Source organism: Dendrobates tinctorius, unplaced genomic scaffold (genome assembly GCF_039654945.1).
Source record: "Dendrobates tinctorius isolate UK_male_01 unplaced genomic scaffold, ASM3965494v1 ptg000003l, whole genome shotgun sequence".
Taxonomy (NCBI): Eukaryota; Metazoa; Chordata; class Amphibia; order Anura; family Dendrobatidae; genus Dendrobates; species Dendrobates tinctorius.
This window is the reverse complement of record NW_027361671.1, coordinates 99,965,726-99,978,021: the sequence shown is the minus strand read 5'-3', so window position 1 is coordinate 99,978,021 and position 12,296 is coordinate 99,965,726. Positions and strand designations below refer to the sequence as shown.

At 43.3% G+C, this 12,296-nt stretch overlaps 1 protein-coding gene across 1 annotated transcript in view; it reads left to right on the top strand.

Annotated features, from left to right (window-relative positions):
- The window catches only part of MYL2 (myosin light chain 2), a 32,975-nt gene that overhangs the window by 18,863 nt on the left and 1,816 nt on the right, over nt 1-12,296 (top strand). The window contains exons 5-6 of the mRNA XM_073579135.1: nt 1,812-1,890; nt 1,974-2,022. Coding sequence (XP_073435236.1) covers nt 1,812-1,890; nt 1,974-2,022 — 128 coding nt within the window. The remainder of the gene's footprint in view (nt 1-1,811; nt 1,891-1,973; nt 2,023-12,296) is intronic.

Sequence of the window (12,296 nt, the reverse complement as noted above, 5' to 3'; positions counted from 1 at the left end):
GTGTAATCTTTTAGCCTTTCAGAGATAATTTCATCTTCAACAATTAAATTAAAAGACAAACTGAAATCTTTTCCCGTGGAAAAAGAAAAGAGAACTATAATAATCTGATGGCATAAATATGCACACTCTTAAACTAATTATTTGTTTAAGTACCATTTGAATTTATGGAAGCATGCAGTCTATTTGGGCAGTAGTCTATCAGTATGGCAAATCAAGAATAGGCAATTTTTGACCACTCTTCCTTTCAGTAGAGTTCCACATCGGTCAGACTGAGAGGTCATCTCCTGTGTACAGCCCTCTTCTGGCCAAAACACAGATTTTTAAATAGGATCAGGTCTGTGCTGTGGCTGAGGCATTCCAATACTTTAATCTTCTGCCGAAGCCATTCTTTTGTTGATTTAGAGGTAAGCTTAGGCTTGTTGTTGTGCTGAATGGTGAAATTCCTATTCATCTTTAGCTTTATTAGAGGCCTGAATGCTTTCATGCAAACATAACTGATATTTGAAACTGTTCACAATTCCCTCCACCTTGACTAAAGCCCCAGAATCAGCTGCTGAAAAACAGTCCTAAAGCATAATGCTGATTCCTCCTTGCTTCATTGTGGGTTTGGTGTTCTTTTGGTAATGTGCAGTATTGGTTTTGCACTAAATATAACTTTTGGAATTATGACCAAAAAGTTCAAACTTCATCTCATAGGACCATAACATGTTTTCCCATGTTTTGGCAAAATATAGCTTGGCTTCGATGGATGGTTTTTTTAAATTTTGTTACAAAAGGCTTCCATCTTGCCACACTTCCCCACAGTGAAGAGTATGGGAATATATTGTCACATGCAGTGCACAGCCAGTACTTGTCAAAAATTCATGCAGCTCCTTTAATATTGCTGTAGGGCTCTCGAACCAATTTTCTTCTCACCTTTTCATTAATTTTTCAGGGATATTCAGTTCTAGGTATAGTAACTCTTGTGCACTTATTGATGACCGTTTTCAGTGTTCCATGGTATATATAATGCCTTGGAAATTGTTTGGTACCTTTGTTTTGACTGATAACTTTCAACAAGGAGATCCCTTTGCTTTTTTGTAAGCTGTTTATGCACCATGCCTTTTATGGTGAAATGCAACTAAGAAAATGTCAAGAAAATTCTCCTAGAACAGCTAAACTGTATATAGGGTTAATCAAAATCACTATAAATAATAACAGCTGTGTACTGACTATGTAACATGAGCTTAAATGTGATTGACTATTTCTGATCACAACCACAACCCCAATTATAAGAGGGAGGATGTTCACATTTATGTAACCACATTTTTTTTAATTTTATTTCTATCTTCCCCTTCAAAATGACTTCAGTTTGTTTCTCTGTTGAACTGTGCAGATTATGGGTGACATTAAAGAGAAAAGTTCTGAGATGATTCTTCTTGGTATGATTTTTTTTACATGCCAAAAATTAGGCATTGTAACAAGGGTTTGTAAGATTTCTATTTCCACTGTATTTTCTGCATGAAGAAAGCAAGTAGGGTAATTAACCCTGATATAAAATGTATCCAAAAATGTAGCCGCGGGTCTCTTGACTGGAACTTGAGAGCCTCATAGCAATAGTCAAGGTCCATTCTCGATCTTTGTTTTTCATTGCCCATAGCTACTTTTCATAATGAGGGTAATGCCTTCTTGATGTGAATGTGGTAGTCTCAATGTCAAAATATCATTTTAGTGGTACCGACTCTGTACAATTGAGAAAAGTGCTCCAGCTTTACATATATTGTGTTCCTATGATATATTTTATTAATAAAGGTAATTATTTAAATTTGCAGGAGCTGATCCAGAGGAAACAATTCTAAATGCTTTCAAAGTGTTCGACCCTGAAGGCAGTGGCCTTCTCAAATCAGATCAGTAAGTACAGGTGACTGCAGAGCTGCTCTGCTGGGATCCATTTCTAAGCTGTCTTTAAATTCTTTTTTCTGCTTTATTTTTAGCATAAGAGAAATGCTGATGACTCAGGCTGAGAGGTTCTCAAGTGAAGAGGTGCAATTTTCAGCTCATTTACTGTACTTATGTGTGACAGCATAAACAATTTAGAATACTCAGCTTATTTTGGGGTTATAAGAGTGAATATACCTTGGTGGGTTTAATAATGTCAGAATTTTTTGCTTTTCTTAATTTCAAAATAGAAATTCAGTGTTCTCTGCTGGGGGATTTTTTGTTACCTAGAGCTGCTCCTAAAAGAACATTTGATTGGGCGTCATGTAACAACACATCTACTTTGTGCCCATTAAACGTGCGTCGAGGAGATAGCAGAGTAAAGCGTCCAACTATCTGCATTAGTCTCATAGACATGAATAGAGTAGTGGAGGTCATGGAGGGCCACGACACGCCCTTCAATCCTGACAAAAGTGAAGAGGAAAAGGGGATCAGGATCCATAATCTTGCGATCAATGGGGGACCCCTAGAGGTCAAGCATTTATCACCTATTCTGTGGGTAGGTGATAAATGTCTTCCATGAGAAAACTCTTTAAGGATGTGTTCACACTGAGTCTTTGACAAAGAAACAGAATGGAAACTCTACAAAATAATCCTAAAAAAACTAGGACGTTTCTACTACAAAAACTCAGCAAAAAGACTCTTTTTAAGGCAATCAAAACCATAATTTTTTCACATGAAAGACACTTCTACTTTTCTCTTTGCACTTTGTAAACCTAAAGCACATTTTAATTATAGCGTTTTTTTGATCATATCTTGAACGCGGTTTTTTTTTACTTCAATAAATTCTTATTGCATATTTTCGAAAAAGAAAATATATAAGTAACAACACCCCCAACGTAGGGGTTTAAACAAGGGAAACATAAGCATAAATGCGCATACTCATAGATTGACATAATGTATAAAACAGAAAACATATCGACACTTGCATAAAAAAAAATCATATGAAAAGATATACTGTATATCTTCAATGCAAAGGGGCAGACCTCTGACTAAGTAACCACAGTTCCCATATTTGATCAACCTTTTTCTTGTTAGCTGACGAGTGCGCCAGAGTTTGTTCATATTGACAATGTGTATTAATTTTGTCCACCACTTCTCTCATGGTGGGAAGAGACATCCCCTTCAATTTAGCAGCAAAGGTGAGCCTAGCCGCAATCAGAATATGTGACACTATACCCCTGATATTTAAAGGAAAATCAGTTGTCCCTATATGCAACAGTCTCATTGATGGTGTCAAGTTAACCTGAATCCCAGTCACCTCCCTTAACAACATATTTATAGTATTCCAAAAACCGATCGCCATCGGACAGGACCACCACATGTGGCTCAACGATCCCAAACCACCGCAACCTCTCCAGCAAGCCGAAGTCTGGTTTGGCCCATAATGTACCAGTTGTCATAGAATCATAGAATCATAGAATCATAGAATCGTAGAGTTGGAAGGGACCTCCTGGGCCATCTGGTCCAACCCCCTGCTCAAAGCAGGATTCGCTAAATCATCCCAGTTAGATGTCTGTCCAGCCTCTGTTTGAAGACTTCCATTGAAGGAGAACTCACCACTTCTCATGGCAGCCTGTTCCACTCATTGATCACTCTAACTGTCAAAAAGTTTTTTCTAATATCTAATCTGTGTCTCCTCCCATTCAGCTTCATCCCATTGCTTCTAGTCTTTCCTTGTGCAAATGAGAATAAAGTTGATCCTTCTACAATGTGACAGCCCTTTAGATATTTGTAGACAGCTATTAAGTCTCCTCTCAGTCTTCTCTTTTGCAAACTAAACATTCCCAAATCCTGCAACCTTTCCTCATAAGACAGGGTTTGCAGACCGGTCACCATTCTGGTCGCTCTTTTCTGAACTTGCTCCAGTTTGTTGATGTCTTTTTTAAAATGTGGTGCCCAAAATTGGACACAATATTCCAGATGAGGTCTGACCAAAGAGGAGTAGAGGGAAATAATTACTTCACGTGATCTAGACTGTATGCTTCTGTTAATACATCCTAGAATTGCATTTGCCTTTTTTGCTGCTGCATCACACTGTTGACTCATATTCAGTCTGTGATCTATTAGTATACCCAAGTCTTTTTCACATGTGCTGTCACTTAGCCCTATTCCTCCCATTCTATATATGCTTTTTTCATTTTTATTGCCCAGATGTAGTACTTTGCATTTCTCCCTGTTAAAAACCATTCTGTTAGTTGCTGCCCACTTCTCCAGTTTATTTAAATCTTTTTGAATCCTCTCTCTCTCTTCTCTAGTATTAGCTATCCCTCCTAGCTTTGTGTCATCAGCAAATTTTATCAGTTTACCCTCAATTCCTTCACCTAAATCGTTGATAAAGATGTTGAACAATACAGGGCCCAGGACAGAGCCCTGTGGTACCCCACTTGAGACATTCTTCCAACTGGATGTGCAGCCATTTACGACCACTCTTTGGGTCCGATCACTAAGCCAGTTATGAATCCACCTAACAGTTGCCTTGTCCATTCCATACTTAGTCATTTTTTCAATAAGGATTGTATGAGAGACTTTGTCAAATGCTTTACTGAAGTCAAGATATACTATATCTACAGCATTTCCTTGATCCACCCAATCAGTAATACCGTCATAGAAGGAAATTCTTGGACACCTATACCACCTAAAGGCCCCGTCACACACAGCGATCTTGCTAGCGAGATCGCTGATTTTGTGACGCCACAGCGATCTCGCCAGCGAGATTGCTGTGTGTGACGGGGATCAGCAACCGGCCCCCCTGCCGGGTATCGCTGATCGTGCTCGATCGGCCTGGGCCATTTTTTTATCGCTGGTCTCCCGCTGGCCAGCACGCATCGCTGCGTGTGGCAGCAAGAGACCAGTGATCAGCGTCGCTGGACGCTGGTTTCTAATGTAAACATAGGGTATCCAGGAGCTGCGGCTCTTGGATACCCGCTGTTTACCTTGGAAACCGGCGTATACGCTCACCAGCGATTAGCCTAACGACGTCCCAGCGATCCCATCCATGTCGGATCGCTGGTGGGATCGCTGGGACATCGTTATGTGTAATGGGGCCTTAAGATGCATCTTCTTTAACTGTTCTAGGTGACCAATACAAGATGACACGTATTTCTCTTAAACTATCCCTCCATTCCTCTGGATCCCACGTTGTTCCCAATTTCTCCTCCCATTTTAGCATATATGATAATTTAGCATCCACCTCTGGATCATTTAATACATTATAGAAGATTGAAACACCTTTGGGGCCTGATTCAGGTCTTGGAGGAATCCCATGGCTTTGTGATTCACAGGGGGTTTAAGGAAGAGGGAGTCTGGCATTGTTTGGAGCTGATGTCTGATCTGTAGGTATTGGTAAAAAAGATGCCTACTACTAGGGAATTTGGGACAGAGTTGATCGAATTAGATGACAAGAGAGCCATCTATCAGGTCCTGGAGGGATTCACCTCCTGCAGTGGACCAGCATTGTAAGTTAATACAGGGGATATGCATTTCCAAAGCTTTTAAGGAAATATTTGTTAAAGGAATATTTAGAAGGCTTGAAGCAAATTTCCTCCAATAACGTATTGCTGTTGATGTGGTAGGTAGATGCGGGGTGTAGTTACTAAATTTAATAGCTTCCATTTCCAACGTAAGCCGCGTCGAGATCAATTTAGAGTAAAATGACTCAATCTGAAGCCACTTATGTGTCTTATCCAATAACCACCAGTCTCTAATACCCGTTAGTACCGCCGCTTTATGATAAGCATGTAAGTTAGGGGCACCCATCCCCCCAAATTCATAAGGATAATATTATTATTATTATTATTATTATTATTTATTGTTATAGCGCCATTTATTCCATGGCGCTTTACATGTAGGGAGGGGTATACATAAAAACAAGTACAATAATGTTGAACAATACAAGTCATAACTGGTACAGGAGGAGAGAGGACCCTGCCCGCGAAGGCTCACAATCTACAAAGGATGGGTGAGGATACAGTAGGCGAGGGTAGAGCTGGTCATGCAGCGGTTTGGTCGATCGGTGGTTACTGCAGGTTATAGGCTTGTCGGAAGAGGTGGGTCTTCAGGCTCTTTTTGAAGGTTGCGATGGTAGGTGAGAGTCTGATATGTTGTGGTAGAGAGTTCCAGAGTAGGGGTGATACACGAGAGAAATCTTGTATGCGATTGTGGGAAGAGGAGATAAGAGGGGAGTAGAGAAGGAGATCTTGTGAGGATCGGAGGTTGCGTGCAGGGAAGTACCGGGAGACAAGGTCACAGATGTATGGAGGAGACAGGTTGTGGATGGCTTTGTATGTCATGGTTAGGGTTTTGTACTGGAGTCTCTGGGCAATGGGGAGCCAGTGAAGGGATTGACAGAGGGGAGAAGCTGGGGAATAGCGGGGGGACAGGTGTATTAGTCGGGCAGCGGAGTTTAGAATAGATTGGAGGGGTGCGAGAGAGTTCGAGGGGAGGCCACTGAGCAAGAGGTTGCAGCAGTCAAGGCGAGAGATAATGAGGGCATGGACTAGGGTTTTTGCAGATTCTTGGTTGAGGAATGAACGGATTCGTGAAATATTTTTGAGTTGAAGTCAGCAGTAAGTGGAAAGGGCTTGGATATGTGGTTTGAAGGAGAGATCAGCATCAAGGATTACCCCGAGGCAGCGAGCTTGTGGGACTGGGGAGAGTGGGCAGCCATTTACTGTAATGGATAGGTTCGTTGGGGTGGTCACGTGAGATGGGGGAAAGATGATGAATTCTGTTTTGTCCATGTTAAGTTTCAGAAATCTGGTAGAGAAGAAGGATGAAATAGTGGACAGACATTGAGGGATTCTGGTTAGCAGGGAGGTGATATCTGGTCCAGAGATGTAGATCTGTGTGTCATCAGCATAGAGATGATACTGAAAGCCATGAGATTCTATAAGCTGTCCCAGGCCAAAGGTGTAAATGGAGAAGAGCAGGGGTCCTAGGACTGAACCATGTAGGACTCCGACAGATAGGGGGTGAGGTGAGGAGGTGGTGTGTGAGTGGGAGACGCTGAATGTCCGGTCTGTTAGGTATGATGAGATCCAGGACAAGGCCAAGTCTGTGATGCCAAGGCATGAGAGGGTCTGTAATAGTAGGGAATGGTCCACTGTGTCAAAGGCAGCCGACAGGTCCAGGAGGAGGAGGACAGAGTAGTGTCACTTTCTCTTGGCGGTTAAGAGGTCATTGGTGACCTTAGTAAGGGCAGTTTCGGTGGAGTGGTGTGACCGGAAGCCAGATTGTAAGCGGTCGAAGAGGGAGCAAGAAGATAGATGGGAGGACAGTTCAAGGTAGACGTGTTGTTCCAGTAGCTTGGAGGCATAGGGGAGAAGTGATATAGGGCGATAGCTAGATACAGAGGATGGGTCAAGAGAGGGCTTTTTGAGGATAGGTGTGATTGAGGCATGTTTAAAGCTTGAGGGGAAAACACCAGTTGTTAGTGATAGGTTGAAGAGATGGGTTAGGGTTGGGATGAAGACTGTGGCGAGGTTTGGGATGAAGTGGGAAGGGATCGGGTCAAGTGCACAAGTGGTGAGATGTGATCTTGAGAGTAGAGTGGAGAGTCGATCTTCTGTAATGGTGGAGAAGTTGGTTTTGGAGGTGGAGGGCTGGGAAGACGGGAGAAGGGGCTCTGGGGGTTGTTGACCAAAACTGTCTCTGATGTTATCAATCTTCTGCTTGAAAAATGAGGCAAAGTCTACAGCTGAGATGAGTGGGGAGGGAGGAGGTGCTGGGGGACGGAGGAGAGAATTGAAGGTGTTGAATAGCTGTTTAGGGTTGTGAGACAGGGCGGATATGAGCGATGAGAAGTAGGTTTGTTTAGCTGGGTGGGTGAACATACCATGTGAATGCTAGGTGCAGAGGCAAGTCTATGTGCAAAGCTGGGTGATGGACTATGTGCTCTTCATAGACAGACAGCAGGAGAGCTGGGTGGGTGAACATACCAAGTGAATGCTAGGTGCAGAGGCAAGTCTATGTGCAAAGCTGGGTGATGGACTATGTGCTCTTCATAGACAGACAGCAGGAGAGCAGGAGAGCTGGGTGGGTGAACATACCATGTGAATGCTAGGTGCAGAGGCAAGTCTATGTGCAAAGCTGGGTGATGGACTATGTGCTCTTCATAGACAGACAGCAGGAGAGCAGGAGAGCTGGGTGGGTGAACATACCATGTGAATGCTAGGTGCAGAGGCAAGTCTATGTGCAAAGCTGGGTGATGGACTATGTGCTCTTCATAGACAGACAGCAGGAGAGCAGGAGAGCTGGGTGGGTGAACATACCATGTGAATGCTAGGTGCAGAGGCAAGTCTATGTGCAAAGCTGGGTGATGGACTATGTGCTCTTCATAGACAGACAGCAGGAGAGCAGGAGAGCTGGGTGGGTGAACATACCATGTGAATGCTAAGTGCAGAGGCAAGTCTATGTGCAACGCTGGGTGATGGACTATGTGCTCTTCATAGACAGACAGCAGGAGAGCAGGAGAGCTGGGTGGGTGAACATACCATGTGAATGCTAGGTGCAGAGGCAAGTCTATGTGCAAAGCTGTGTGATGGACTATGTGCTCTTCATAGACAGACAGCAGGAGAGCTGGGTGGGTGAACATACCATGTGAATGCTAGGAGCAGAGGCAAGTCTATGTGCAAAGCTGGGTGATGGACTATGTGCTCTTCATAGACAGACAGCAGGAGAGCAGGAGAGCTGGGTGGGTGAACATACCATGTGAATGCTAGGTGCAGAGGCAAGTCTATGTGCAAAGCTGGGTGATGGACTATGTGCTCTTCATAGACAGACAGCAGGAGAGCAGGAGAGCTGCGTGGGTGAACATACCATGTGAATGCTAGGTGCAGAGGCAAGTCTATGTGCAAAGCTGTGTGATGGACTATGTGCTCTTCATAGACAGACAGCAGGAGAGCAGGAGAGCTGGGTGGGTGAACATACCATGTGAATGCTAGGTGCAGAGGCAAGTCTATGTGCAAAGCTGGGTGATGGACTATGTGCTCTTCATAGACAGACAGCAGGAGAGCAGGAGAGCTGGGTGGGTGAACATACCGTGTGAATGCTAGGTGCAGAGGCAAGTCTATGTGCAAAGCTGGGTGATGGACTATGTGCTCTTCATAGACAGACAGCAGGAGAGCAGGAGAGCTGGGTGGGTGAACATACCTGTTGGAAGAATAGTATAGAAGAATAATATAGTAACCTACCAGCCGCTCTTGTTTTTTTATATGCCCAAATGAAGGCATGAGCTATTTTTTGAAGGGATTTAATTATCCTAAGAGGAATCTGGACAGGAATGCAACGAAAATAATATAAAACCTTGGGAAGTACCAACATCTTATAAATGTTGATCCTTGCTATCCATGACATAGTAGCTGTACGTAATTCGTCCAGACTCCTCCTAGATTCTTGTATCAATTTTGAGAAATTCCTTTCCACCAATTGTGTAGAATTAGTAAGGCCTATGCCTAAATATGGGAGTTCATCGCTCACCCACTTACAGGGATACTCCCGCTCCAAACATTCCTGAATTGTGGGTGGAACCAATACAGGATAGACCAAAGACTTAGCAGCATTTAGTTTATAATATAAGACATTAGCAAACTCCTCCAAAGCAAGGATAATTGCACAGAAGGAGGACTCTACATTACCACAAGAGATAATCACATCATCTGAGTATAATCCAATTTTGTGAGACACCTGTCCAACTCTAAAGGGCCTGTCACACTAAGCGATATCTCTAGCAATATCACTATAACTTGTGACATTATAGCGATATTGCTAGCGATATCGCTGTGTCTGATACTTACCTACGACCGGCTCTCCCGCTGCTTATCGCTGATCGCGCGAGAACAGGCTGGACTGTTTCTCGTCGTCAGCTTCCTGCGGCGCTTCCTGCTGTGACGACGAGCGATGCGTGGAGCCGGGCGGGAGGACGCAGGATCGCCTAGTGTGACAGGTAAGTAGCGATCCCCGTCCCCAGCGATGTCGCTGGTGAGATCTGCCTGTGTGGCAGCTAACTAGCGACCACTTAGGGATGCACCAGCGACCCTGACAGCGTCATATCGCTGGTCGGGATCGCTGGTGCATCGCTAAGTGTGACAGTACCTTTATACCTGCTTTATCCTGGGCACTCCTTATTTTTTCTGCCAAAGGTTCCATGCACAAGGCAAAAATAATATGAGACAAAGGGCAGCCTTGACGTGTAACATTTGATATACAAAACGACTCTGAAAGGAACCCTGATGATAAAACTTTGGCAGAGGGATTCGAGTACATAGCACAAATCGCCGAGTAAATGGGGCCCATCAGACCAAATTTTCGTAGAACACTTTTGAGATACCCCCAGTGCACCCTGTCAAATGCTTTTTCAGCATCTAGGGACAGGTATGCACTGGGGACCCCACTCAATTCCACTATGCGGATTAAATTTATCATCCTGCGTTTTCCGTCCTTTGCTTCCCGACCTGCTACAAATCCTACTTGATCAGATGAAACCAAGGAGGGGATCACATGATGTAATCTAATTGCAAGCATTTTAGAAAAAATTTTAACATCACAGTTTAAGAGTGCAATGGGCCTAAAATTACTGGGACATATTGGAGGTTTCCACGGTTTAGGCAGAGTAGTAATAGTGGCCTCTAGATTTGTGACAGGTACAGATTCTGAATTCTGCCATGAATTAAATATACGAAGGAGGTAGTGAGTCAAATATTGATGAAATTGGCGATAGTACTCATTTGATAACCTATCTGAGCCAGGGGCTTTATGACATTTTGTAAGTTTGATGGTGTTCCGAATTTCCTCCTCTGTAAATGGGGCATTTAGTATGTTCAGTTGTTCCTGTGATATTTGGGGTAAGTTTATAGATTGTAGATAGCTATCAATATTAGTTTGGGAGGGCTGCGGAGTGGTGGGATTTGTCACTAGATTATAGAGATGTTTATAGTAATTAGCAAAGACCTTTACTATTTCTAATGGATTTCTGATACATTTCCCTTGTTAATCTACCAAATGGTCAATTCTAGCTCGTCTCTCTCTATTTTTAACTCTACGGGCTAACAGCGCCCCAGCTCTGTCTCCTGTTGCATAATAATTACTTTTAAGTTTCTTAAGATTATATTCATATAGCGACAACAGGTTTTCTCGTAGTTTGAATCGGATATTATAGATTTCATCAGACAGAGCTGGTGTGATCACTGTTTTGTTTAAAGACTCTTAATTGTTGAAGCAGGGCTAACAAAGTATCCCTGCTGGATTCCCTTTTATGCTTCAGATAGGAAGCTAGTTACAGAAAGATGCCTCTAATTATGGCTTTATGAGCCGACCACAAGGACTTGTCTGTGACTTCTCCATTGTCGTTCGACTGGAAGTAATGTTGGAGCTCAGTCGGTACTTTCTCTACCACCTTGCTTTGTAACAATAAGGATGTATTTAACTGCCACCTAGCAGAAGGATTAGACTGATGACGTAGAGTTAGTCTCAGGAATATCGGGGCGTGGTCTGACCACGAAATCAATCCAATATTCGCTGATCTGCATCAATTTAGAGTCGTATTGTAAGCCAAGAAATAATCTATTCTACTATATGTCCGGTGACGGGAGGAGTAGAATGTATAGTCACGCTCCGTAGCATGGGAATATCTCCTATAATCATGGAGATGATATTCCTTCACTACTACTTTCAGGTCCCTCCTAAAATGGGTTAATTTACTAGGTCAGTCCATCTCTCTATCTATAGGAGCAGTGAAGTCTCCACATATAATCTTTTCTCCTTTAGTCAATTCAGTCATTTTCTGAAACACCTTGAGAGCAAACGTGCATTGGGCTTCATTAGGGGCATACACCAAAAAACACATCGTGTGAACATTAAGGCTGTGTGCCACGTTGCGTTTCTTAAGTGTTTCCGCTGTGCTTTTGCCACAGCGGAAACGCTTAAAAAACGCATTCCCATGCAATCCTATGGGATTCCGCAGTTGCTGTGCTTCATGTGCGGATGGTACCCAGGGTCTGGAGTAGCGAACACTCTCCTCCATGCCCTGGGTACCATAATCCTGTTAAAAATAGAATTAAAATAAAAAATCAGGATATACTTACCCTCTGATGGTCCCCAGAGCCTTCCTGCCTCTCAGACACGCTGCTAGCATTTTCCGTTCCCAGGGATGCATTGCGTGAATCACCTGAGATGACATCGCGATCTCGCGAGCGTGACGTCACAAAGGTCCATCGCGCAAAGCATCCCTGGGAACGGAACGTATTGGGAGCGCCGCTGAGGAGATCGGGGGCCGTTGGAAGGTGAGAATAACCATATTTTTAATTTTTTTTATTATTTTT